Source organism: Ursus americanus, chromosome 26 (assembly GCF_024610735.1).
Source record: "Ursus americanus isolate L20-20 chromosome 26, mUrsAme1.1.p, whole genome shotgun sequence".
Taxonomy (NCBI): Eukaryota; Metazoa; Chordata; class Mammalia; order Carnivora; family Ursidae; genus Ursus; species Ursus americanus.
In genome coordinates this window covers 43,795,020-43,822,830 of record NC_142152.1, presented here as the reverse complement: position 1 = coordinate 43,822,830, position 27,811 = coordinate 43,795,020, and the positions used below count along the sequence as shown (strand labels likewise).

At 46.7% G+C, this 27,811-nt stretch overlaps 1 protein-coding gene across 20 annotated transcripts in view; it reads right to left on the bottom strand.

Annotated features, from left to right (window-relative positions):
• Positions 1 to 27,811, bottom strand: part of KLC1 (kinesin light chain 1) — a 65,559-nt gene that overhangs the window by 11,574 nt on the left and 26,174 nt on the right. For 3 of the 20 annotated variants that reach the window (XM_087856261.1, XM_087856267.1, XM_087856269.1), the window contains exons 2-14: positions 26,808 to 26,906; positions 26,158 to 26,419; positions 23,733 to 23,963; positions 20,799 to 20,877; positions 20,073 to 20,298; positions 15,441 to 15,528; positions 14,731 to 14,832; positions 12,667 to 12,840; positions 12,425 to 12,524; positions 10,017 to 10,066; positions 9,870 to 9,937; positions 7,809 to 7,917; positions 5,511 to 5,672 (exon numbers count right to left, since the gene is read on the bottom strand). In XM_087856261.1, coding sequence (XP_087712387.1) covers positions 5,511 to 5,672; positions 7,809 to 7,917; positions 9,870 to 9,937; positions 10,017 to 10,066; positions 12,425 to 12,524; positions 12,667 to 12,840; positions 14,731 to 14,832; positions 15,441 to 15,528; positions 20,073 to 20,298; positions 20,799 to 20,877; positions 23,733 to 23,963; positions 26,158 to 26,418 — 1,650 coding nt within the window. In that variant the 5' untranslated portion in view covers position 26,419; positions 26,808 to 26,906. Of the gene's footprint in view, positions 1 to 62; positions 652 to 1,354; positions 1,406 to 5,510; positions 5,673 to 7,808; positions 7,918 to 9,869; positions 9,938 to 10,016; positions 10,067 to 12,424; positions 12,525 to 12,666; positions 12,841 to 14,730; positions 14,833 to 15,440; positions 15,529 to 20,072; positions 20,299 to 20,798; positions 20,878 to 23,732; positions 23,964 to 26,157; positions 26,420 to 26,807; positions 26,907 to 27,811 lie in introns of those variants that run through there. The other 17 variants (XM_087856266.1, XM_087856271.1, XM_087856275.1 and 14 more) reach the window with 10 other exon arrangements.

Below are 27,811 nucleotides of genomic sequence, written 5' to 3'. Positions count from 1 at the left end.
AATGCCGCATTCCATGGAAAGAATGAGAAGTTCTACTAGGCAGACAGACACCAAGACACAGGTCAGTTGGAGTGAGTTTATTAGAAGTTAGAAAGACACAAATACACAAATCACTGAACACTTAGAGATTAGTGGAGAAAAGCAAAATTGCCAAAATGTCACGGAGACTACACAGCAAATGCTACTTGAGTGAGATCCTAAGGGGAGAGCCCAGGGCACAGGTGGCCCCGCCGGGTCTCGCAGGGCAACAGGAGCAGCACATGCCCTATTCCTACAGCCTAGCTAGTTCAACGGTCACAGTCATGCCACGGCATTAACACCTGCGGGAGACTTCTAACTACCTCTGATCAAAGTGAACAACTAATCGCTCTTAATTCTTAAACTCATGTATCACACAGTAAATGATTTTTATTAACACAGTTTATATTACTAAGTACATATCTGGCAAAGCTACATGTATACAGAGATAAGGAACCCCCCAAAAGGACAGCAGCACCGAAAGGAATGGCCAGTCACAGAGAGGTGGAGCTCTGCCAAGAATCCTAGGGGATTGCTAAACACAGCAGTCAGCACTGGAGAGAGAAGTAAAGCTGGAGGAGGAGCCGCCCGTCATGCAGGAGACAGTGTGAGCGTCACATGAGGCAGCTAGGCCTGTCAGACAGAAACGGAGAGAGAGAGCCCAATGAAACCGTTGTGAGAACAGAGTCAGCCCCCACTGAACGCAGCGTGGCTTACAGTATTTCTAGGTCACAGATCTCAGCAGTGCTTTTAATCGCTTTAGTATTTGGGATTACCTTCTGCCTGCTGCTATCAGCGCAGTACCAAGAGGTACTGGGCCATGGGCTATCTTTTACTTACTGAGACTGGTCATTCCTAACTGTCATCAAAATAAAATTCCAGTTTCAGAGCATGGATTAGCACTGTGCTAGAAATCTCCGTGATACTTACTATAACGAGGTTTTCCAGTAACTGTACATAAAGGAGATTCCACAATGAGAAACATCGACAGTGACCAAAACAAAAGTTACGTGTAGGAAGAAGCCATTCATTAAACCTTTAACTTCATCAGAAATCCTTTGAAATCCCTAAACTATAAAGTTCTCTCTGAAATCAGGGAGGACTTTCTCTTAAAAGCACTAACAGTTTAGACAGTTCAGAAACTTGAAGAAACCACTGACTTCAGAAGTCTTTAGCACATTTTAAACATGCAATTGATAATCCAAAATAAGATTAATTCTAGAAAATGGATTTCCACAGGCAGCAGTGCACCCCGGGTCTCAGCAGACTGGAACCCCAGTGGTCTCGTACGAAGCCCCGGACAGCGGGGGCCAAGCCCCCGCCCGCTCTGACTCACCATGGGATGCTCAGCAAGTCATTTAACCAGCCCGAGCTTCATTTTTCTCATCTTTAAAATGGAAAAATAAGATTTGTTACCAACTCCCCACGAATGTCGGGAGAACAAGAAAACATAAGTTCTTGTTGCTCTTTCAGAAAAAGGACATTAAACCGTTAACCCCACAAACAGTGCAACTCCTGCAGTTCATTTCAGAATTTACTGCTGCACTACAGCAGCTGTCACTTCCAACTTTCCTGTCTAGCCACTCAGCAGACTATGGGAGAGCGACCAGATTCCAGGAGTACTTCCTGCGACACACACACATGCTCCCCCTGCCCAATCCCTCACCCCTGCAGCAGCAGGCGCACAGGAGCTGGGCTCCGGAGGCAGCACCCGGCTGGGGAAGGGGGGCGGTAGAGTGGGCTGCCAACCCCCCACCCCGCCCCTACCCTTGCCCTCGAGAACCAGCCAGAACAGCAGCAGAAACCCGCCCGAATCCCACCCCGAACCCCAGTGGATTTCTATTCAGTAAAAGCTGGAGGGTTGGGAGCTCTCCTGCATTCTAACTCTTTCAAAAGCAGTCTACTTCTTTATATTGCCATGAAAGAATACTTACATCAAAAAAGTGGGTTTCTGAACAGAAATGAACAGCATACTATATTGGCAAACAAACGTTAAGGCAGTAATCACGATCTACAGATTTCGGGTGATTTGTTATTTTCTTCTTTGTTATATTCTAATTGTCTTCCTAATATACTTTTTAAAACTAAAACTCTATTTCTAATTAATAGCATATACTATCCCATTCCTTAGTCATCTTGGGCAAGAGTTCAGTGTCTTTGGAAAACAAGCACTAACACGGGGTGTGGGTGGGACAGGCTCCTTCTGAAGGGCCCTGCAGGGAACTGGCAAGTCAGAAACCGAAAGGACAGAGAAGACGGACAGAGTAGAAGACATGATATTTCCCGGGGCCCTAGTGGGATGGCTGCAAGTATGATCATTTCGTAACCACGCAGCACAGGGCTCCGACGTGTGTGAGGGGCCCAGGCCCCAGGGATGGCAGATGCAGCCTCGGAGGGGACGGCAGCCACGTGCGCAGATGGTAACGGGAACCCCATTTAGCCAGAAAGGATTCCTTTGCACACAGCATTTCCGTTTTTAGCGGGACCAGAAAAGAGAACTCAGGCTTATCCTGACGATGACTTTCAGCTCTATGTACCTTTATTCACAAATAAGCTTGAGGAAGTTACATTTTCAAGTACTTTAATCACCATCTTAACAGTATATACTTAATAGAACAGACTGCACTTCCCCAAGAACTTGATAGAGAAATTTCATGTGAATGATCACGTAGTAACTTTACTTTTCTTGTATTTTAACAGCCTGGAACTCTGTCCTGACCCAGACTTCCCACACCTGCAGGGCGTAATTAGAATCTAGACTGACTGACCTCTGCCCACGCTGCCCACTGTTTTACATGGTGCTTCTGAGTGTTGGGACCAATCACAGCCATGTGGTCTCGTGGACACAGCTGTGACAAGGTCTCGTGGACACAGCTGTGACAACGGAACGGGACTGACATCCTCCCCACAGGAGGAGCACCTGCCCCACACAGTAACACGATGCTGTTCCCTTTAAACTTTTTAAAGGGCACTGAAACCGTTTTTTAAAAACTTAAAATCTAATGCAAAACCCCAATACAAGATAAAATCTAGGTGGCATTTTCTCATTATAAATGTGTAACAAGTTCTTAGAATAACATAAAACAGTAAGAACAGTGAAGCCACCTTTACAGAACCCACAACTTGAAATATAAAATTACAGATGACAGGTCTAGCCGACACCTAAACTTCCCGTTTCTAGCCGACACCAGAATCTGGCTGCGCACAGGGAAATAGTTGCGGGTGGCAGCCGTTCTCAACCATGTGCCTTGTCCTCGCAGGGAACTAACTCCTCACAACCACTCTGAGGGCCTGAGTCACTTAGTCTCACACCTAGACAAAGACTAACGTGGGGGCTGCAGTGTAGTGAACCTGAACTGAAGGGGACATTTAAAATGGGCTCCTTTAGTTGCATATACCTCCACCTCAATCAGGTTGACTCAAAAAAAGTCCCGGTGTGCATACTGCCTGCACTGCCTTTTCTGAAATAATCACAGTAGGCTCTGAAAATGAAATTCCAACCAAATGTAGGGCGAGCTCAGCACCACCTCAGAACCTGAGAGCCGGGCCTTCCTGCGAGGGTGAAGGTGGGCTGAATCTGAGCAGGGGCCTCGGGGGCCTGGTGGTGAGCACACCAGCCCGGGCGGCTACCCCCTCGGTAACCCGGGCAGCGTCTGAGTCACCTGCTGCTTGATCTCAAACTCTCTGTGAAGGGTCCCTTCTGCTGCTCAGAGCGAGTTTGGAACCACTTTACAGGATGACCTAAGATCTGGGATCTAGATTCTTTCAGCCAGTGGACCACCGGCCAACCAATGAGCCCTGTGATGGACTCTGTCAAAGATACAGAGCCTCTAGTTCTACGAGTCAAGTACAAAGGTGTCCAAAGCCCCGTGTGTGAGTGTTCTAAGTGAAAGCATGTCCAAAGTGAGATGGGAAATGTGAAATGGAAGGAGGACCGAGCATGCACTCAGAGGAGGGACTGCTTCTGCCCGCTGCATCTGTGATTCCAGCAGCAGGCCTGACAGGAAGCTGCCTACCAGCCCTCCACACTGGATGGAAAGCAGCTCTCCCTCACCCCTGAGTCTCAGTCTTGAAGATGGTAACAGAACTCTGCATTGCCAATAATTTTATTACAGGATTGCACAGAAAGATTGACCTAGAAATACTGTCTCAAGAAAAAGCTCCTCCAGAACTTCGTTCGAGAGTATCAAAATCTGCACCCTGGCTTCTACAGACTGGAGAAGGGACATGACCCTCTACACAAAGCATGCAGGACACAGGAATCACGGGGAGAGTACAGTACACAGTGTGGCCAGATGCGGGGGAGAGGAGGGCCTGGCCTTCAGCGTTTTTGTGTTAGACTACTGCCCAATGGGGGAATGGTCAAAGCAGATGCTGATTGGTTGTCTTGGCACAGGAAACACCAAAGCAAGGCAGCTGCCAGATACAGTCAAAAAGATGCTCTCCCTGAAATTTTGGCCACTAACATTATGTAGAAAATGTCTCATCCTTACCAAACCACTCCAGCTATAGAAAATACCAAAAATATACAGATTCACAAAGATAGCGTACAGGAAAGCCCGAGGTCACTATTTGGCAAATACATGCGCACAATTACAACTAATCAAACTGCACCTGCTGCAACTTCATAATTGATCGTGCACCTAATCCCACATTCAAGTCTCCCTGATAAAAGCAAAATTCTAAAGATACCAGCTCAACATACAAAAGTACTACCACGTGTAACCAACATTCACTAGAAAAAATGTCCAGGAGGCCACACTCTCTTTGGCAACCACTGGATAAACAGCAGTGGTGAGATTCTCCATAAAGGCAAACCAGTGAAACCCAGAGGTAGAGCCTGGCCAGGAGTGATGTGTTCCAAACACAGGTCCGTGTTCTGGATCCAAAAACCTCTGGCAGAGGACTATGAAGAGAGACAAGCCCCTGGACCCTCAGTGGGAACAAGACATTCAGCACCGAGGTGGGCCACCAGGAGCAGCCGCCCCAACCTGTGCTTCTCTAGAAACAAGCTCTGTTCGAAACATCATTCCCTTTAAGGAATTTAAATTAATTCTCACAAAATCTACCGCAGCCTGGTCAGTGAAATTAGGAGCACTGGAGTTAGCAATGAAAATGGGTACGTTAAAAAAGCAAGTTAGTTTTCTGCCACACTAATCCTAATATTAAAATAAAACCAGGTTATGGATTATGGCTCTAAATGACCAGGACACTCAATCAGCATTTAAGTGCTCAAAGTTAAGCCAAACAGCTTTCATGGGTTCCTGAAGAGAAGAACATGACCACGTCAAACAAATAACAGACTTCATCAGCAGAAGATAGCACTTACAAAAAGCTTAATTCATAGTTAATTTGAGAAAAGGACAGTGTCTAGCACGTAAGCCAGGAGCAAACTGCTGGACAGCACTCCTGCGGGGAGCCTGGCCCAGGTGGCCTCCCGGCGACAGACAAGCGCCCGCCTGAGTGCGCCGACAGCTGTGTACTGTACTTACCCCGTTCCACTCTACGCTCATACTCACTTCCTCCCCTCCGTCAGGGCCGCTCTCGTACTTGACCACGTCCACGTTCAGGCTCTCCCGGCTCCTCCGCTTCTCCATGTTCTCAGGGTCATTCAGCACTTCAGCTACTCTCTGTTTGTGAACATTGTCAAGACCCTGTGAGCCAGGCAAGGGGGAAAGGGTTGGAGCCATTAGAACTGAAGTTTGATGAAGGATTTCTAAGACGGCTAAGCTTCACCAGGGGCGGGGGGGGGGGGGGGGGGCACAAAAACAGTTCTTAAAACACAGAAGAGTGATTCTCAGGAATATACACTTAAGTCTTGCATATTTCACGTTCTATAAAGTTTACCTCAAATTTTAAAAATCAGCAAATACTGGGCTCCCGTGATTGATTTGCACACTTGAAGTATTTACAAGGAAACACACTGATGTATGCAAATTTGAAATGCTCTGCCCAGAACAGGCCTGGTGGACACAGTGGTGGGGGTGATGTGCCTGAGAGCAACGAACATTCATGACGGGATCTGGGAGGCAGGCACACAGCATACAATTCTCTCCACTTCTCTGCTTGCCAAGTTCTCACAGTCGGATGCTGGGAAAACGCCCCAACGTTCCCCCCATCAGGGAGTGAGGAGAGCAGGAAGCTCTCCGCTCATTTCGGCAGGGAGGGCCCCCAGGCACACTTGAGCAAAAACAGCGCTGCACTACAACGCGGCAGAGACTGCTCTCCGTGTGCGTTTCAGTTCGAATGACCCAGAGGCAACACGGTCCATACCCTAAATGGGATTTTAACCCAGCAGCTCATGCAAATACTGCACCGGTACCGACCTTCAGTTTCCTCCTCAAAAGGCACGCACCTCAGGCAGACACTGTGCTGCTGTGACTTTGACTGTCAGCCAGACTGGGGCCCCTCACCCCGCAGGAGGGCATGGCTCCTGGGAAAGCACTGACAATCCCTTCCTTTGAATTATACAACTCCTGATCGCCCAGACTCGGCTCATCTGGTACACACTATCCCAGCACTTGAACACCAGGCCTGGATTGCTGGCACGACTCCGGAAGGTGAGCAATCACCGCACTCTAGAGCCAGGAGGAGCCCCAAGACCGCCTACGCCACCTTCCATCCCCGGGGGGAATGCGCACACAGCTAGACCCCCAGCAGGGCTGCCACCATCCCAGGGCACTCTACCCCACACAGCCCTTCAGAGTCAGAAGACCCTGGAAGGAGGACAGGACTGAAGAAAGGGGCTCCTCCAGGGGCACGGGCGGGTAGACTTCATTGCTACTACCTCTGGCGGGTCTTCTCTCATCACTCTGCATGGGCTCTTTTGAAAGAGAAGAATTCTCGGGCATATATGGGTAATTTTAATCCTAGACAAAAACTGGCCATAAACGAGCACATAACTGCCTACATACATTCCACTGATGAAGGGAAAAAACTCACACCTCCCTCTCCAATCTTTAAAACAGAAACCGAAACCAAACCTGCCCTCTTTATATATAGTCTCACCTGTTTACATACACACGACACACGCAAGCAGACACGCACGCAGATTCACACAAATACATTCACTCATTACTCTGAAACCTCATTACAAGGCAACAAGTACGCCTTTCCCGTGTTTCCTCACAAACAGCATCTCAGCCTCACTACAGCCTCTCAGCGGATGGAGGAAAGCGCTTCGGTAGCTGTACCTTTACCTTCCGCACCATCCGACTACACCCCCGCCCCCGGCGGCGCACGGGAGCGCCCGGTGCTACATCCTTCCCTCACACCTGCTACTTTCTGCCTGCTTTTAGACTTGCGCCATTCTCCTGGGTGTGAAGTGGTATCTCGCTGTGGTCTGACTTGCATTTCCCTAATGACGAAGGACGCTGAACATCTCCTCATGTGCTTGTAGGCATTCGTGGGCCATCTTCAGGGAAATGTCTCTTCAGCTCCTCTGCTCCTTTTTAACTAGGAGATCCTTCTGTCTTTATACCTTGTGGACCCTAGGTCCTCATCAGATGTGACTTGCAAACACTTCCACCCATTTCTGTGGGTGTCTTCACTTTCCTGAGTATCCTAAATGCATAAACATTTCTAATTTTGGTGAATCTAACTGATCGAGTTTTTCTTTTGCTGTTGTGCTTCTGGTGTCATAGTTATGGTCTTTTAAACAATATAATTGTCCTTGTGCAAACTAAAATATTTTCTATTTCTAAATCAACGTTTTGACAAGTCACATAAAAGAGAGTCATTACACTCAGAGGTCTAATAGTTGAGTTGAAAATAGGAGGCAAGTCACTGACCTGCTTACGGGACCTCATGGCTGCTTCTTCCAATGTTTCTGCAGCTTCAAATTTGCCTTGACGTCTGTAAAGTGCCCCAAGGTTTTTCAAAGTAGTTGTAACAGTCGGACTGTAAGAAAGCACAGTACACACGGAACTATTAAATACCAGTTTCAGAACTACTATCAATAGCACAGAATCTAAAGCACTAACAGACATGTTTGTGAGAAATATTTTTAAATTTCTACAGTACTGGGGCGCCTGGGTGGCTCAGTCGTTAAGCGTCTGCCTTCGGCTCAGGGCGTGATCCCAGGGTCCTGGGATCGAGCCCTGAATCAGGCTCCCTGCTCTGCTGGGAGCCTGCTTCTTCCTCTCCCACTCCCCCTGCTTGTGTTCCCTCTCTCGCTGGCTGTCTCTCTCTGTCAAATGAATAAATAAAATCTTAAAAAAAAAAAATGTCTACAGTACTTTTTTTAATTGTAAAATTCTAGTAAGTTGTACTTTTTCTTTTAAAGCAGGCATCATGCCCAGCATGGAGCTTAACACGGGGCTTGAACTCATGACCCTGAGATTAAGACCTGAGCCGAGATCAAGAGTCGGACACTTCACTGACTGAGCCACCAGGCATCCCTCTAAAATGCTCTTCTCTAAGGACCCCTGCCTACCAGTGCAGTTTGTGGCAGTGGGGCTGTCCCCGACACTTCCCATGGAGCCCTCTGTGGGGCCAGGGCATGCCACACCATGCCCTGCAGCCGGTACAACACGCTCATGTGCTCTTTCCAGGCCACGGCCACTCTTGCCGTCCCCCAGCCCCTCTGTCAACAGAAAGGTCTGTGCTGGGTCTGTCCGGGGACCCTGGCGGAACTTATTTTGCGTTGGGCAGGAAAGAGGCCACAGTGTTTCTGATGCTGCTATTCACCTTCTCCCTCCTGTCCACAAGCAGAGGGGACGCGGAGTGAGCGCACAAGACTGGAAGCAGAGAGTGAGTGTGGCACGCGTGAAGAAGAGCCAACAGTGTGCATGGGGATTCAGTGCTGCTGTGCTCCTGACGGCAGTCTTACTAAAAAACCAGAGATAAACCTAGGTCCTTTTCATATACCTAAGTCCTTCAACAGTCCTCCTTGTTAATGACAGGCGCTTATGATATAGAAATAAAGAAGCTATATCCCATGTCTCTGAGACAATCACACTGCAGGGGAAAAATAAAGCCTATAAATTTCAGCTTTTATGGTAAGTGCTATGGGGAACCCAGAGGAGGGTTCAGAGAATGTTCCAGGCAGATGACCGGTAAAAACTGGTCGGGGGGGGGGGGGGGTGGTTATAGTTAAGAGAGGGAAAAGCCCACCAGGAAGGTGTTCCAGTCAGGAGAGGAAAAAAGAGTGTGGACAGCAGAGGATCACAGGGCCAGCGAGGGAAGACAGGGAAGACCTCACACTGCCCTCCGCAGACGTGGAGGCCCTGAGGGCTGCGGGGCGGGGGTGTTCCGGCTCAGGATCTGCCCCCCGCATGCCAGACACGCGATGGCAGAGTGCCAGCCTGTGTGAGTCTGCTGCAAGGTCATCTGAATACCGGCGTCCTACTTAGCTACCCCCCTCTCCCGCAATTAGGCAGTCAGCCTCAGGCAGAGTCATGGTAATGGACAGAACCGAATCTCACCCACACTGCAGTGAGGTGCGTGCACATACATTACCTCGCTTACAAAGTCCCCGGTATTTGACTGGAAGCTGGGAACAGCGTGGGGCTGTGCACATGCACCACCTAAAGGAACTTCCCATGTTCAGTCATTTACAAGCTGCCCTTAAAGCAACAACAAGCACCTTCCTGGGAAGTTTTGTTTCTTCAGTTAAAAGGACGTACCTATCGGTGCGCCTGGGTGGCTCAGTCAGTTGAGGGTCCAACTCTTGATTTTGGTTCAGGTCATGATCTCAGGGTCGTGAGATCGAGCCCCGTGCCAGGTTCTGCACTCGGCGTGGAGTCTGCTTGTCCCTCTCCCTCCTTGTCTCCCCCTCCCCCTGATCACTCACTCGCTCATGCTTATCTAAAATAAATAAATAAAATCTTAAAAAAGAAAAAAAGACATACCTATCAACTTTGCAGGCTTTGTACCAGCCACCATACTCTCCAAAAGACGTCCCGTCCTTTTGCTTTCCCTAAATTATAACCAATGAATAATTATCTATAAAGCAATATATCCAATTTAGAAAATTCCTCAAAATAGTATGTTCTTACTTTGCATTCTTCTCTTTCTTCAGCATGCATCCAAATGGGTTTATTTTCATCTAGGGGAGAAAAAATAACATACTATAAAACTGAAGAACAGGGCCCACTGAGTAGAGGCTGTCAAGGTTCAATAATTACAAGGCTTTTCTCTCTCATGTGATCCTTCTTAGATGTTACTTCTTACAACTTGGACAGAGGAACTTCACAGTGGAGCCTATGAGGGTGGAAGACACAAGCAGACGGCCTATCACATCAGCGCTGTGAACAGAAGACACACAATCCAAAGTACCTACACAGGGCAGGCCGCCGTCAAAGGAGAGGACGAACGCTAGGGCCCTTGTGATGAAACGTGTAATGCCAGAATGTATTTAGAATTGGAGAAAGCCAGCATTAAACAAAAGTCTAAGAAAAGGGTAAGATGCTGGGAGCAAAGTGGGGAAAGATACTAATCAATATTCTCTGAAAGTCTTTACTTTTGAGAACCTTAACCATACCACTCCATCCAGTTTCTAGACAACCAGTGTACCCACACCATGAAGGACAAGCAGTCTCAAAAGTGAAGTTTCTGAAAAATTTTTACGATATGAAAAATGCTTGAGGTACCTAAGTATGAGGGAAAATAAGTATCCATGACTACATGTAAAGTCTGGTTTTAAATATGCACATCAATCAGCACAGAAAGACACTACAAATGTTAAAAGATGTATCGAGGTGTTGAAACCATGGGTAATTTTCACGTGCCGTCTCTCCATGAATTTTCAAGGATTCCCAGAATGAGGACCTATTTCAGGTTCCAGGGGAAGAAGACTGTGCTCACATCCGGTCACTAATGACCGAACCCTGGACAAGTCACTTCGTCTACAGTGTCCTCACTCCTAAAATGGTGAAGGTTTGACCCACTTCAGAAAATTAAATATGATTACACAGAGACTGCCTCTCCGAAAGACTAGCACATGGCTACTCGTATGATTATGTGACTTGCCATGTCACAGGAGAAAACTAAAACCCGTTTCGAATACTGGTTTTAAGAGTGTGAACGGTATTTGAAACTTACTAATAACACCATGAGTGCGGTCTGAGCTTTATCTAACTAAACTAATTCTATTGCTAGTTACATAGCAAGTTAACAGGACATGATTCCCAGACAACACAACAGGCCACACACATGGATGTGCACTCTGTGAGCAGCAGGGGCCCCTGGGAGACTGAGGGTCACACACTGATGGCAACAGGACGCATCTGCATCTTGCCTAAAGAAAAAATGCCTTCTGTCCTACGTTTTAACATTTGTATGGAGGGCAAATCCAAATACAGGGCAACTGCTTTTAACTAGAACTCAACTGGACTATTTTTAGCAAAAAGCAGCTAGCAAATCATAAGGAAACAGTATTCCCCAAGAACAGAACTGTTTAAAAGCAGCATTAAGGAAATGCCCTGGAATCACTACAAAACCCACAAGGCCTCTGCGGTTCGGTGAGGATATGCTGCCCTGTCCCGCAACAAGTGCAAACAGAAACCATGCTCACAACAGTGAGCCTGGGGCATTGCTGTGTTCTGAGAGTAAAAGAGATTTACTATTCCACTTATTAATGGAGGGAAAAAACTAACACACTTCAAAGATTTTTCACAAGTGGTTTCTAGAAACTCTCTACAAATGAAACATTTATTAAGCAAAACCTCTCTCCCTATGCATCCTGAGATTTCCTACACAACAGTAACAACCATCCTCATCCCAAATGCCTTACGTAACACCTGATGCAGGGGGGAAATGCCTTACGTAACATACATTGTTTTATTGAGCAATTTAAATCCTATAAAATATGTATTCCAAAATGTATATTAAGTACCTGTAATACTTTAAGAAATATGGAGACAGGCCTTGGTTCTTTTAGACAAATAACCCAGCAGACCCTGGGATGGGGTCAACCATTTGCATTTCTGCCAGGTCCCACATGGTGCTGATGCTACTGGTGCCTGCTGGCACTCTGAGGACCAGGATAATAGAGTAATTCCAGAAAGCGCAGATGCCTCCAGGGAGGTTTTCTAGAGTTAGTGCTCTGAGTTGCGCACGAAGCAAGTCTGGACTCCAGAGAGGGCGTCGCAGAAAGACGTGAGGCAGACGGCCCATCACCCCCCACCACAAGGCACGTGACCCCACTGAGTAACTGGTGACCAGGGCAAGGATGCAGGTGTTCACCGTGCTGGATAACAGATGAATGAATGAGCCTATGACCACTCAGACTGTGCCACATCCTCTCCTCTGATCTCTATCTGCAAAATCATTTCTAAAATTCAAATTGAATTCTACCTTGAAAATATGTTGATGACTTGGGTATTACCAAGTTCCAGCTGGAAATCACCATTTTTAATGCATCCTAACAACGGTATCTGCTTAGAAGCGATAGTATAGTCCTTACCATCTACAGAACCAAACTCCCTTTCATGTGCACGAGTGAGAATCTCTTTGTACAGTGTTTCTGCTTGCTTGAATTTTCCTTGCTTCAGATAGCAGGATGCCTTAAAATAAAATAAAGTACTTAGTAACTTCATATGTAATGAAACATTCTCATCTACGGATTAAGTGACGAAACAAAGCTCAGAGTTCAAAAAAAGGAAGCAATTCTGGCTCTACCTACAGAGTGCACCTCTGTCCACATACCAGGTTATTTTTCGTTTTGGCCACATTGGGGTCATCGGGCCCCAGTTTTGTTTGGTAGATCTCGAGGGCTCTTTGATAATAATACTCTACTTCCTCGTACTTGCCCTGATTCTGGCACAGTAAGGCCAAGTTATTTAACTGCTTGGCAACGTCGGGGTGATCCTTTCCCAAAACCTGGGAACAAAAAAAGAGTGTATTAGAAACACCGAGTTCAGTGCCATCCAGTCCGTTCTCCACCTGCAATGAGAAGGGGCCTTCTCAACACAAACATGGCTGTGCCCAACATCCAGGCTCACAGTCCGGAGCCCTGCCTCCCCATGCTACGCACTAAGGAAACAGCCAGAACTCATACTCTTGGCAGATGGGAGGAGACTATACTGACTTCCCTACATGCTCTCAACTTTTCACCCGTACAATATACCTACAGAGGCATTAGTATGTACAGCCTGAAACCAGGAAAGAGGTGTATATAGGTTATGTCAGTATAACCCCCAAGTTCTGGAAGAGCCCTTTCAGACTCGAGCTATCACACAAGAACCTTTCCTATGCGTGCAAGCCTTCAAAGGGTATCTCTAGCTCTTACACTCAGCCTACATATCCCTTCCCACTAAGACCCGGAGGTCCCCTGCACTCACCCCAAACCACTCCCCTCACATTTTAAAGTCCACCTGCAGGGCTCCTGGAGCTCCTGTCCCACATGTCTGATGCCCTTCTCCTAGTCCCCCTAGCCACACACCCCCACTAATCACCACTCTCACCAACCAGGGGCCCCCGAGCTCTCCGCACACATTACTAAATGAGTGAATGAAAGCAACTATCCACGAAAAAAACTGGCAGATTATTGTACAGAGTTCATAATCCTTAATTTGATATTTATGTGTTCTCCTTTACTTTACCCCCAGTCTGTTCAAAATCTGACCGTTTTAATTCATAAATGTCATGCCGACAGTAGTACGAAAAAAGTTCTCCGCATAATTTGATGAGCCCCTTTTATTTCCCCTTTCCCAATTCTTTGCCATATGGCCAAAAATTAAATGATCTTGCAGTATCACTGACAAAAAATCACAGAAAATACCAAATTAAAAATACTCCTCCTAGACCTAACACTGGCGCCTCCTGAGATTAACAAGCCACGTTTTCCCCAACACCTAATTAGCACAGGCTGCAGCCGCCGGCGTTAATACCCATGACAGGGACTGGATCTGTACTCAGCCAAACTTCAGTTCTGAAAATCACTTCATTTTTTTTTTTAAGATTTTATTTTATTTATTTGTCAGAGAGAGAAAGAGCGAGAGCAAGCATAAGCAGGGGGAGCAGCAGAGAAGCAGGCTCTCTGCTGAGCAGAGAGCCGTTGCAGGACTCAATCCCAGGATCCTGCGATCACGACCTTAGCCAAAGGCAGACGCTTAAACGAACGAGCCACCCAGGTGTCCCAAACATCACTTCATTTTTTAAGCTTTATAAGCATATTTGGTGACTTCATTTTTCAATTTCAGGATTTTTCTTATCGACAGGTACATGCCCCGTTGTCAAATGATAAATGCCCTCCACGTCCAGTCCCCAGGAGTTCCTCCTCTTGCAGTCATTTCTAGGCCACATCAGGCAAGGAGGGCATGAAGACTGAACCCATTCCCTTTTTTTTTTTTTTTTTAAGATTTATTTATTTCTGAGAGAGAGAGAGAGAGAGAAGTGTGCGCACATGAGTGGGAGGGGCAGAGAATCTCCAGCAGAATTCTGCGCTGAGCACAGAGCCTGATGCAGGGCTCGATCTCACAACACTGAGATCACGACCTGAGCCAAAACCAAGAATCGGATGCTTGGTCGACTGCGCCACCCAGGTGCCCCTGAGCACCCACTGGCTCCTCTTAAACACCAGTCTGAATGGGCTCATCTGGCTGTGTTTTGTGGGCTGTCCACCTCATCCTTTATCAAATGAGCTATTTTCAGTAAATGGTCAGTCATGATATACCACAGTGGTCATTCCTCAAAACTTAAAACCTGAGATACTTAAAGAGCACAAAACTCTGCATCTCAAGACAATGAGCACCCTTCCCTTGCCCACACCTTTTCTCTGATCTCCAGAGCTCTTTTACACAGCGGTTCGGCCTCTTTGTACTTCCCTCTTTTGCCATAAAGCACTGCAAGGTTATTCAGAGTCGCTGCCACCTGCCAACACAGAGGGAACAGCAGAGAAGGGTGAACGACTTCAGACACCACACGCGCATCGGTATCCAGTACACACAGTGACGTGCTCTCCACTAAGTGAAGGAACAGGACTTCAATTAAAAGCAGAAGAGCAATTCACTATACACTATAGATTATACAGAGTAAACTGGAGAATACGAAAATCAAACAATCAACAACACCGTGATCTTGATTTTTTTTTTTTAATTTCACTGGAAGCCACAAAGCCAACCCAAACACAGATCTGTTTGCAAATCTGGCCAGATTTTAAGAAAAAGACAATATAAATTCTTTAGAAATAATTTATAGAAGTACATGCAATTTGATTTAGGATAAAAAAAATACAGTACGTGACCCACATGACATGGCGGTGCTGAACAAATTAAGAGTGCGCAGCGTGCGTTGCCCGTCAGAGCCCCCAGCGCCGAGGCTCAGCACGGGCACCGACTGAAGACTCCTACCTGCGCCATCTAGTGAAAAGGCGGCTCTTAAACCTTCCCTGTTGAGTTTAATACTAAAATGAGTTCGGTAAAAACAACGTATTAGGGAAAATGAAATACAAAAAGAAGGAAAGAACCAGATATACAAACCGCGGGATGATCTTTGCCCAAAGTTTTCTCACGGATGGCCAAGGCATCGTTCAGTAGATTAGCGGCATCTTTGTATTTATTCTGGTCTCTAAATTGAAAAACATACATTAAGTGTTTTGGATACAGCCTACTATGCCTTTTTAAAACTAATATTGAACTACAGAAATAAAAGTTAAGCTTTAGCTACTTAAAAAACAAAAAATCCACTATTAAAACTACCTCTAGTGTAGAAGAAAAAGACTCCACCAATAACGTGAACTTGGAACCCGCGCCCCCACCCCAGGTCACGGGGACAGCACTGCCCCCACAGCGCGGCGCTGGCCTGCAGGTGCCGGCCGCAACACACACAGTACGGCAGCCGGTCCAAAGGCTGGCTCGCAGAGCTTCACCTATCAGAACTGATCCCAGGGTCCGAGCCCAGGCTCTGCCAGTTAATGGCTGCAAGGCTCCCACAGTCCCAACTGACCCATCTAGAAAGCGTATTACCTAACTCACAGAACTGCTCTAAGAAGCTAATGATATGCTATGTATATAATGAAAAAGCTTGTTAAAAATAAAAACATTACAGGGGCGCCTGGGTGGCTCAGTCGTTAACCATCTGCCTTTGGCTCAGGTCGTGATCCCAGCGTTCTGGGATCAAGCCCCGCATCGGGCTCCCTGCTCAACAGGAAGCCTGCTTCTCCCTCTCCCACTCCCCCTGCTTGTGTTCCCTCTCTCGCTGCCTCTCTCTCTGTCAAATAAATAAATAAAATCTTTAAAAAATAAAAAAAAATTAAAAAAAATAAAAACATTATAGCGTTTAAATCTGGTACATAACTTGCCACCGTCTGAGGAAGGAGGAAGGAGGAGGTTTCTGACGGCAGTGAGATGGAAAGCCCAGCCCCAGCCTCTGCCCTCCCTGGTCTGTGTACTGACAATGTGACCCCAGAAGAGTTCTTTGCTCTGCGAGACTGAGCACACGTGTTCTTGAACTGTGTAATAAGAGCTGCCCGGCGAGGCTTCGCCCTGCAGGAGCCAGACTGCCCTACCAGACATGAAAAGGGTTGATGGGCCTCTGGACCCTCCGAAGCACACTGATTCTGCCAAGTGTACTGAGACTGTTTTCTTCAATCACCCTACTACACATGACCAACTGGCTGAAACGTTTTGCGAAAATCGGCAAATACGACAAAGTCTCAAGAACTAGAGAACGTTAAAACCAATAACAACAAGGACTACCCAAAAGCGTGTGGCAGCTCAATGAGGCAAGGTGTACCGAGCACTTTTCTAAACTGTGATGGGCCCTAAAATGTCAGAGGCTGTTAATTAATTAGCCAAAGTGAGGTCACATCAAAAGCAACAGCACTGGTTCTCAGTCGTGGCCCCAAACCCACGACAGTCATCCTCAGCCAGAACACACTAAAACCAGTCCCGCCCCAGAACTCTGGCGCTGGGGCCCGCACTCATTTAACTAGCTCACCAGGAAATTCAAACTCAAAATGAAAACAAAAGTATACCACTGCATGCATGAAAATCCTAACAGAAAAATGGGCAAGACAACGGAAGATTCACAGGACACAAATGACTAAAAATACCAAATCGGAGAAATACGAAGGCAACCACCATGCTGCGCTTCTGCGTTACTGCAGTGCAGGGACGAGCCGCGCTGCCTGGTGGGGACGGTGAGGCCACAGCAGGGACAGGATGCCGCCTTCCTGAGGAGCAGTTTGGCCATAGGTACCAGGCGTAGACTGGTAGACTCTAACCCATTTTAGGAACTGATCCTTAAAAAAATCTAAAATCTCAGATAAAATGTCTAAAGATGTTTATCAGTATATTATGCCCTTCCCCCAAAAGCTTAAAATTAAATGTCCCCTAACACAAGAAAGGTGAGAGGAGTTACAAGCTAGCCTCAGGGTGCAGTCCTGAATATGAATGTGAATATATAGAGAGTTATCCATTTGTTTTTTGACTTCTGACTGACACAAGTAACCCCTCAGCTAGGGCATTAAGGGAAAACACCAGACTGCAGGAGAACCCGGAATTCCCACTGCCTGACACAGTGGCAAGCTTGGGACCATGCATGCTTACACGCAACAACAAAAATCTACGTGCATTTTTTAAATTTAACTCATTCTAGTGTTGGCAAGAAATATTTATGTTAGTACATACAAAAAAAAATTTTTTTTTAAGATTTTATTTATTTGACAGAGAGAGAGAGACAGCCAGAGAGAGAGGGAACACAAGCACGGGGAGTGGGAGAGGAAGAAGCAGGCTCCCAGCGGAGGAGCCCGATGTGGGGATACATCTCAGAATGCCAGGACCACACCCTGAGCCGAAGGCAGACGCTTAACGACTGAGCCACCTAGGCGCCCCAGTACAAATTTTTTTAAGTTTCATTTATTTGAATGATCTCTATGCCCAACGTGGGGCTCGAACTCACGACCCTGAGATCAGGAGTCGGATGCTCTACAGACGGAGCCAGTCAGGCACCCCAGTGCATACAAATTTTTTTAAAAAACCTTTTGGAATGAAACTGGCATCATCCGTCAAGATTTTAAATGTAAATACCCATGACTAAAGAATCCCTACACTACTGTAACAGTAAAAATCTGCAAACAACCTAAATGCCCACGAACAGGGGAACTGTCAGAAAAGGTCAGGACTGTCTGCAAGACCGTGTGCCATGCAGCTCTGGAAGACTGCGGGCTAACCATGGGCAGGGCTGCGGCATGCTGTGAAAGGCTGCTTTCTTTCTGGGGATGTTTTGTTCCATGAAGAAATCATTCGTCTCTATGAATGGCTGGATCAGTTCGTTTCTCTTCCCTGAGCCCCCCTCTATCCTCTCTCTCCACACTGTCCCCGTCCTTGCTCAGACCCCAACTCCGTATCCCTAGGATCATGCCCTGCCTCCAGGCCCTGGCCGCCATTCTGTCCTGTGCACGATGCCTAAGGGACTCTGGTGAGACCCAAGTAGGAGTCCGCTGCTCCCCACGGCACCCTCAGCACTGCCTGTGGGGCCTCCACGGTCAGCCCAGCTTCTCCCTGCCCCATCTCTTACAAGTATTTCTTCCGGTGCTGTCAAGCTTCGCCAACTAGGTTCAGGAGTAAGCCCCAAACACACTCAACACGCCTTACCATCTCCAGGCTAAAATCCTACCCACCCTTTGAAGCCCCACAAAGTGCTGCTCCCACCCTTCCATTAATCCTTCCCTTATCCTCTCAACTGGAAGGAATGTTTCTGTTCCATGAATACTTTTGTGTTATTTTATTAGCAAGAACCGAGTCTCCCTGCTTCTATAGTTACATATGAATCTTCTAAACAAGGTTGTAAGTTCCTTTAGAGGTGGCTATTCGAGCATTTCAAGTTGGCCGGGCAACACCACATGTCGCATGCCCCACATCCTTCCCTTGGACCTGAGTGGATAGTATAACTGCCTCCATTTTAGATATAAGAAAACTGAGGCTCGGATGGTTAAGCATCTGCCTTCAGCTCAGGTCATGATCTCCAGGTCCTGGGATCGAGCCCCAGGTCAGGCTCCTAGCTCAGTGGGGGGTCTGCTTCTCCCTCTCCCTCTGCCTCTCCCCCTGCTTGTGCTCTTTCTCTAAAAAAAAAGAAAAAAGAAAAGAGAACTGAGGCTCAGAAAAGCTAAGGGCTCTGGACAACATCGTCTGTTTTGTGGCCATCTAAGCAGAGACACAACCTGAATTCTCCTGACTAAATTTAAATTCATCGTTCTGCTTTTTCCCTGAGGACAGGAACCATATATTCATTCATCTCTAGGGCCTCACAGGAACCAGCCCAGTCTGATCTATACTTGGGTATCCAAAAATGTTGAACGGGGACAATCAAACCAATGAAGAAACACAAATCTGTTAATCCCAACCCACAAAACTGGAAGGGCTTCCTACAGCAAACCAATCCTACCATGGGAGAACTTCCCCTTCTCAGTCCCTACTCACCCATATCTGCTCTATTTCAGGTGAGTTCAGCTAAAAGACACACACAAAGGGCTCCGACATACCACTCCCTGTGCCACAGGGCACATTCCTTACTTCCCTTCATGTTCACCAACGCCTCCTAAGTGAGTAAGCATGCTAGGGTGATGTGAAAAGTGGGGACACGGACACAAGCTGGTCCCCAGCTTTCAGGGGCACTACTCTGGAAGAAGAGAAAACAAAATTCAAATAACCCTGATGCCAACCACAGTGAGAAGTGCCAGAAGAGAGGCAGGAATTAAGGGCTCTGGGGGCACAACAAGGGCAAAGAGCAAGTGGAACCTGAGACTCAGAAAGGAGAAAGAGCTAAGAAGGCCGTAGAAAGGTGGGAAGGCTATTCTGGACAAAAGAAACTTGGTACACAGTCTGGTGGAAAAAATCAAGAATTTAATTTGGCCTGAGTGAAGGGTGCATGTGGGCTATTCCAGAAAGGCTGACCTGGGTTGTTTCAGGCAGCATCTGTTCCACAGGGTGATACCTTTGCCATAGAGCTTACTAAATATTTTGAATGTAACCCCCTGGCTGCTTGAAGAGGCGTAACCAATGAAGCAGGCAAAGTAAACTTATACAGATTAACAGAAACATATTTTAAGGGAAAATTCATTAAAAACACTATCTGTAGGTAAAACTAGGGGATAGAATGAAAGTACTAGCCTGTACACCAAGGCCAGGATGTTCAGCATGGTGGCCACATCCGGGTGGTCGTGGCCGGACGTCTTCTCCAGGTCCTCCAGGGCCTGCTTGCAGAGCGGCACGGCCACCTCATAGCGCCCCTGCGAGGCGTACTGGATGACCAGGTTGTGGAGGGTGCGCAGCCGCGCTGGGATCTCGTAGCCGCCCTGCTGCGCAGCGGCCGCCGCACTGCTGTGCTGCTGCTGGACTGCACAGACAAGGCTTCAGTTCGGAGGCGCTCGAGGGACAGCATCCAGACGACGTCATCTCATGAGACCTCTCCTCTCTAGCTCTGGTCCCGCTGGGCTTGGGTCCCATGCTCTGGAAACCCACCCAGCACCCCCCAGGCCGGCTGGGTAACCTCGGTAACGTGTCGGGGGTGCTGTAATGCCCTCAACAGTGCAATGAGATTCCTCCCAGCACCAAATGAATTCTGCCTGTCTCACTCTGTGAGAACCCACAGACTGCACCAAACTGCTTGTGCATGCACTGAGCTCACAGGGGCTGCTCTAACACGCTACTGTTCCCAACAAGAAACTATCTGAAGTTCTCTTGGGAAACACTAGACAATCCGAGTGTGCACGTGCCTCTGGGAAGCAGGCTACAGGCACTAAGATGCCCACTAACTATTGCCATTACATCAGGACAAGACAAGCCACCTTCTATTTGTACATGCTGTCATTTAAATGCTCCCCCTCAACAACTTACTTCCTTGACCGGGATCGTCATCGTCATTTGGGAAAAGGTCATCCAGAGGCTCTTTAGTGGAATCGGTGTCTTTGTCCTCCTATAAAACCAACCCAGGATAACTTTAGCCTTACAAGTACTATAAATCCTGTACTGGAAATCTTTAGTATAAATATCATTTTAACAAAAAAATCTTGTTTTTAAAATCAAATATGGGGGCACCTGGGTGGCTCAGTTGGTTGAGCGACTGCCTTTGGCTCGGGTCATGATCCCAGAGTCCCGGGATCAAGTCCCGCTTTGGGCTCCCTTCCTGGCGGGCGGGTATGCTTCTCCCTCTGCCCCTCACCCTGCTCGTACTCTCTCTCTCACTCTCTCTCAATAAATAAATAAAATCTTTAAAAATAAAATAAATCAAATACAGGATTAACCACAATTTGGCTTATCCATCGATTTAGTAGAGAGTAATAAAAACCCTGCTAGACTAGAATTCAAACTCAAGATGCAGGCCACAGGGGTGGCCAACAGACCATGCAGACATTTCCATGCCTTAGATTCTTCACTGTGTTCTGAGGAAGTTCAAACACAGCAAGGAAACTCTTACTTGAAATAAATTTTATTTGGAAACCAAACACGTAAAAACAGACTAAAATGGCCCATCGCTGAATGCCACAGAACTGGAGGGCTGGAGTCCCCCTTCCCTGCTCACCACCCTCCCCCACAGGACACCTAAAAGCAATCTAAAACCTGCCAGGTTTTTTTTTTTTTTTTTAAGATTTTATTTGTTTATTTACTTATTGAAAGAGAGAGAGAGTCCCAAGTAGGCTCCACGACCAGTGCACAGGCCGAGGCAGGGTTGGATCCCACGACCCTAAGATCCCGAGCCTGTGACCTGAGCCAAAATCAAGAGTGGACACCCAAACAAATGAGCCACCTGGATGCCCCTGAAACCTGCTGGCTTTAAGTCTGTGACTTCAGTCTCCCCACAGATCTCTGATTAGTGCAGGGGTAAAAACCGTGACTACACAATGGAGAGAACAAACAGCTTGACCAAGTGAAAATTCAGCATCACCCTGGGACAGGAAACATCCCTTGCCTCTGGAAGGAGTAATCTGAGAAGTACACAATGTCACCTTGATAATATTCCCACCTGGGACGCACGATCTAAACACACTGAGAGAGACATCAGATAAACCCAGACCGAGGATGAATCTACGAAGTAACTGACTCCTGCACTCCTCAAAAATATCTATGTCATGAAAGGCAGAGAAGGACTTTTTTATGTGAAAAGGACCTGTTTCAGATGAAAGACAACCAAGGAGACGTGACAGCAGAGTGCCACATGTGGTCACGAACCAGATCCCGGCACAGTGACAGAATGCATGAAGGGCTCTGCTGAGACGAGGAGGACACAGTGCAGAGCAGAGGAGTACTGTGCCCATGTAAAATGTCCGAACTCGAGTTGGCCCCGATTCCACAGCAGCATGTCCTCCTGCTAGGAAAACATGCCCAGCAGCATTCGGGGAGCGTGGCAGGAGGCATGCTGCCTACTCCGACACCGTTCAGAAGAAACTACCATCACGTACAACCCAAAAGAAGAGGCAGAGTTAGCTCACTGTTAGCTCTCTTCTCCAAGCTACATATTTTTCCAAAATAACAAGTTTCAAAAGTCTCTGATCCAACGAAACCCTACATCATCATCTGGTATTCTAGGTGAATCACTGGCTAGAATCCGTAGCTTCATTTATTCTCATCCCACAACAGTCCATAGTAATACATCTTCTAAATCAAAAGCAAGGGAGAAATACAGCAAACCTAATAAGACAGGGTGCTGTGGACTAACGTGTCCCCCCAAAAACCACATATGGAAGCCCTAGCCCTCGAGGTGATGGCACTTGGAGGTGGGCCTTTAGGACGTAATGTGGGTCAGACAGAGTGACATGGATGGGGCCGTCACAATAGGACTAGTGTCCTTACACAAAAAGGAAAAGACATTAGATACCTCCCTCTCTCTATGCATGCACCAAGGAAGGCCATGTGAGGACACAAACCAGGAAAAAGGCCCTCACCAAGAACCCGATCGTGCTGACACCCTGATCTCAGAACTGTGAGAAATAAGCCATGTGACTACAGTATTCCGTCACAATGGCCCGAGCTGATGGACAAGTGCACTCTGGCGATGGGAGATGTGACGTGAGGAGAGACTGGGTGAAGGATATATATATATATATATATATATATGGGAATTCTCCTTACTATCTTTTCAACTTTTCTGTTAGTCTAAAATTATTCCAAAATTTGTCTTAAAAAAATTGTTTTTCAGTTAACTGAATCAGATATAAATGGTGGATGAAAAATAATCAAGACTGAGATGAACATCCAAAGAGAGCCGAGAAAAAAAGGAGAAAACCAAGATCCTTGGCGAACATTCCAAAAACAAGATAAGCTGGCAAGAGAGACCAAGGAGGAGGCATGAGTGAGGGAGCAGGAAAATCAGGTGGTGTCCTGGGAGCCGGGGAAAGAGAGTTTCAAAGAGAAAGGTCAAGACCCACAGCACCACCGGCTACAGGGTTAGTACCGAGTCTGGTTTATAGATGACTGGATGGGATGAACACTGACCTGAGGGCAAAGTTCCAGCAGTGTGATGAGCTTGGAAGCCAGACTCAGCGGGCTCTCAAGCTGGGACAAACCTCATCAAGTGCCTCTCTGCATCGTGCCTAACATTCACAAGGTATTTTTACACTGTCTGACCACTCTCCTAAAACACACACATGAAAAGCATATGGCAAGTAGAACCTCTATGACTTGCCCAGGGACTAAGTCCCAAGACCCATAACCTCTGGTCTTGCTCAATGCAATCACTAGAGGGGAGGGGAAAACACTGACAGCTTGATTAAAACAACCTACCAACTATAATATGGTTAACTGTCAATACGGCATTCCTACTGAGCCACTTACGGATGGAGAGATGTCATCATCGTATTTTTTTAACTGATTCATGAATTCCAGATGCTTCTTTTCCTCCTCCAGTTGAGCCACAGACTGCTCACTCTTCTGTAATTTCTGCTGCGTATTGGCCAGTTCGTCCCGCAGCCACTGGTTCTCCTGGCACAGCCGACGGACCTGTGCACGCAGTTTCTGCTTCTCAGACTCAACAGCGTTCAGGTGGTTGGACAAAGCCATCATGACCTGGAAAAACAGAAACGCTGAAAGCACTGTAGCGTCCATCCCACACATCTCACCTCCCACCAACACAGGCATTCCGGGCTTGCAGCTCTCTAGCTTATACTTGCAGATATGCGCTCCAACACAGACGCGTACAAATGCCAATGACTCCTCTTTTCACCCTCAGTCTCGGGCTGCACAGGGGCCGGGTGAAGAATATCACATGCTCACAACATCCACGGAAACTAGATGTTGTTGTTCTGTCTGACAGCATCTCAAATGGACTAGTCATGGACACATGGCTACTCTTCTGACAAAACTGTATGTTTTTACTTTCTATCTAGGTGGTTCCAACATAATTTCTCAGAGACCCTTTTCCACATGTGAGTGTGTGCACAAGCATGCCAGATGTACCGAGTGCAGGTGACTCTGGGAGTGGCTGGTGATGGAGCTAGGGAAGGGCAGGCAGACCAATCTTTGATGTTCCAAGGTAAGGGAAGAAATCTTTAGCTAGCCAGCTAGTCAGAATGCACTGGCGCATTCATAAGCTTAGGTCCACGTCACAAACTCTGGTGACTGTCCCACGGCTCTGCCTGGGGTGCACCAGGCCTGCCTGAGGCATCAGCAAGCTCCTAAGAGTGTACGAACAGAAAGAGCTGGGCAGAGCTGGCTCCAGTCTGTTCTCTCTTTAGACCATGCTACTGCCCTGCCCTCAACAATCCTCCTACGTTTCAAACCTAAACTCCAGAAGGTGAGGCTCCTTCCTCCTTCCTTTCTTAACTCTAATACCTGCCCAACTAAAAAGGAGGTCCGTATTCATACCACTTTCCAATTACAGAACCTGCCATATAATACATGCACAATAAACAAAGTTCAAGTTCTACAGCTAGGTCTTTCACACAGTCGGGATGAAGAACTCTAAAATCGGTATGGACAGTCACCGTGGAAACCAGTGTCCTCTACCTGGAAGTGGAAACTAGTGACCCAGCAGCCCTACTCTGCTTTCTTCATTCACTTACAAGAAGAAAGCTAAGGGGCACCTGGGGGGCACAATCGGTTAAGTGTCTGACTCTTGGTTTCAGCTCAGGGTGTGATCTCTGGGTCCTGGGATTGAGCCCCGCACAGGGTCTGCTTGAGAGTTTCTCGCCCTCTCCCTCTGCCCCTCCCACTCATGCGCGCGCTTCTCTCTCAAATAAATAAATCTTAAAAATTAAAAAAAAAAAAAAAAAAGGAAAGCTAAGAAGCAGCCAAATTTTAGTGTATGTAATTTTACCTGAAATGTGCTGGCAGAACTAAACGTTATCAGGGGTAGGGCTACCACAAGAGGTTTCTTTTCTTTTCTTTTCTTTTGATTGATTGCTTTTAGGGAGAAAGGGCAGAGGGAAAAGGAGAATCTCAAGCAGACTCCCTCACAAAGAAGCGGGGCTCGATCTCACTACTCTGAGATCATGACCTAAGCTGAAATCAAGAGCTGGACGCTCAACCAATTGTACTCCTCACCTAGATGTTTCTAATTTTTTCACCTCCATGTCCCGCATGATAAAAACAAAGGTTTAGTCAAATATATACAGCAATCTTGTCTTGGAGTATTGCAGAGACTATCAGCTATTGGCCAATATCTATTCTCCCTTCTTCCTAAGGCTTAAGAACAGGAACAGGAACTTTAAGTGGGCAGGGGAACATTCCCCAGTCTCTCTCACAATTAGGTGTGGCCATGGAACCAAGGTCTGGCCAATGAAATGTAAGCAGTGTTGTGTACCAGTTGGAGGAAGTAAAGGAAGGAGGCACACCCTTCCTGTCCCTTCCCTGTCCCAGAATGGGGTCAGGTGGCTGCAGCTGGAGCTCCGTCTTGGGCTGTATGCAGTGCAATGTAGAGGCCTGCATACCCGTGATGATCACGCAGCTGCATGACCTGTCCCAGGGCGGCCTACCTTGGTGTTTCTTTATACATGGCTAGGATGTTTAAGCCACTGTTTTTGTTTGTGGATACACGCACCCAAATCAAATCCAAAATGACAAGGTTACCTCTATTTTGGCTCTGTTTTTTAAAATTCAGACATGCCCAAATCAATCATCATTTATATAATATACGAGCTGATCTCTATTATTCTAGAAGTATCTTCCCTCTAGTTTCGTTAAATCACATATTTCAAATGAAGTCTCCATTTCTCCAGACTGTCAAGTTCCTATTCCTGTCTGGGCGACTTCACTTATATACCTGTGCCTCACTCAGGCCAAGCTCCAACATTTCCAGTGACTTTCGGATCATGTTTGATTTCTCTTCCACCAGATTACTTTCATCATCTTTCTTCAAACACTTCAGTGTCTCAAGTAAACTTTGTAAAATGGAATTGTGCTCATTCTTCAGAGCTTCCAGCCCCTGAATCACTTGTTTTGTCTTAGAAATGATTTCATCCTGTGTAAGCTTCTCCAACTTGTCTTCCTTTATATACACCATCGTGGACATGTTGTCATACATTCTAGAATGGAAAAAGGAAAACAAATTAGATATCTCATCACAGATGTAATGTATGCTACACCTCTAATAAAATATACTGTGTGAGACTTTTAAATTAACATTTTTATAAGTGAATAATTATGTGCATCTGTGACTTGTTAAAATACTGTACTGTTTCTCTTTTCCCCCTGCAGACCAATTTAATTACTTTTCTGGCTTATGCCTGAATTCTTTTTAATGGAAGAAATGACAGCAGTTGAAATTAATGCCAAAGATAAAAGCAGCAAAACATTCAAATGGCATTTCTACAGCACAAAGCCCCAGTGAACAAAAGTTCTCTGAATGTCTGCAAGCTTTATCCCCCTTAATGAAATGCGGAAGGGACAGTAAATTCTTGGTAACATATTTACCAGACAAAGCCTTGAGAAGTGGTCACAGTTGGAAGAAGGAAGAAAACCAGCAAAGGAACATGGGAACAATCAGAGTAGCAGGAGGAGGACTAGGTCCGTCTGAAACACGGTAAGAGAGTGACATGAGCAAGATCATCAGCACTGTAAGGACGCAAGGAGGACAAGGGCTAGGCATGCCTACAGGATCAAACTGGCCAAGAGTCCACCAAAGTTTCAGGAAATCATACAGTGTCTGGAACTGGCTTTAAAATACTATGATGAGAAAGAAAAAGGAGAGGGGCATATAAAACAGTATCAGCAAATTCATGACTGGCGAAACTAAGCAACAGGTCTTTGTATAACCTCTCCAGGTTTGTGTGTTTTTAAATCCCGTAATAAAGTTAAAAAAAAAAAAAAAGGCCACAATGAGCATTAAGGAAGCCTCCGGAGATTGACAGGGACCGAAGTCAGATGACCCGTCAGCGTGATTTCCTTCAGGGCACTTAGCACTCCCCAAAATCCTGTGTGCTGTCACATATTGTTTCTGTCCCCCTGAATCTAAGCTCTACCTAAAAGATAAGGCCTTGAACTTGTACCCCACTACATCACATCCCAAGGAAAGCACCCAAGCCCTGGCCGACCGTGTGGTGCAGGCCTGGACTGCCAGATACCCATGAAGGGAAGCAGCATCGAAGCACTGAACACATGCTACACGGTCCAGGATTTCGGAGTAAAGGCTCCAGGTAGTTGATAATAGGGGCACATCAGTAACTGTACACCCAGTTTCACAGTATTTTTTTGCATAATACAACTACAGAGTTTCAAAGACTAAATCCCTTTTGAAATTTAGAGGCTATCTCTGTAGGACTATTCACAGAGTCCATCGCTGCACCAAAAAGAGCCCAGAAAACAAAAGAACGGAAGTAATTCCTCTACCTCACGGTCTGTATTATCACTAGATTTGTTATGTATTTTATTTAGTTTACGGCTCTCCAACCCCACTGCAAAATCCTGGAGAGTAGGGG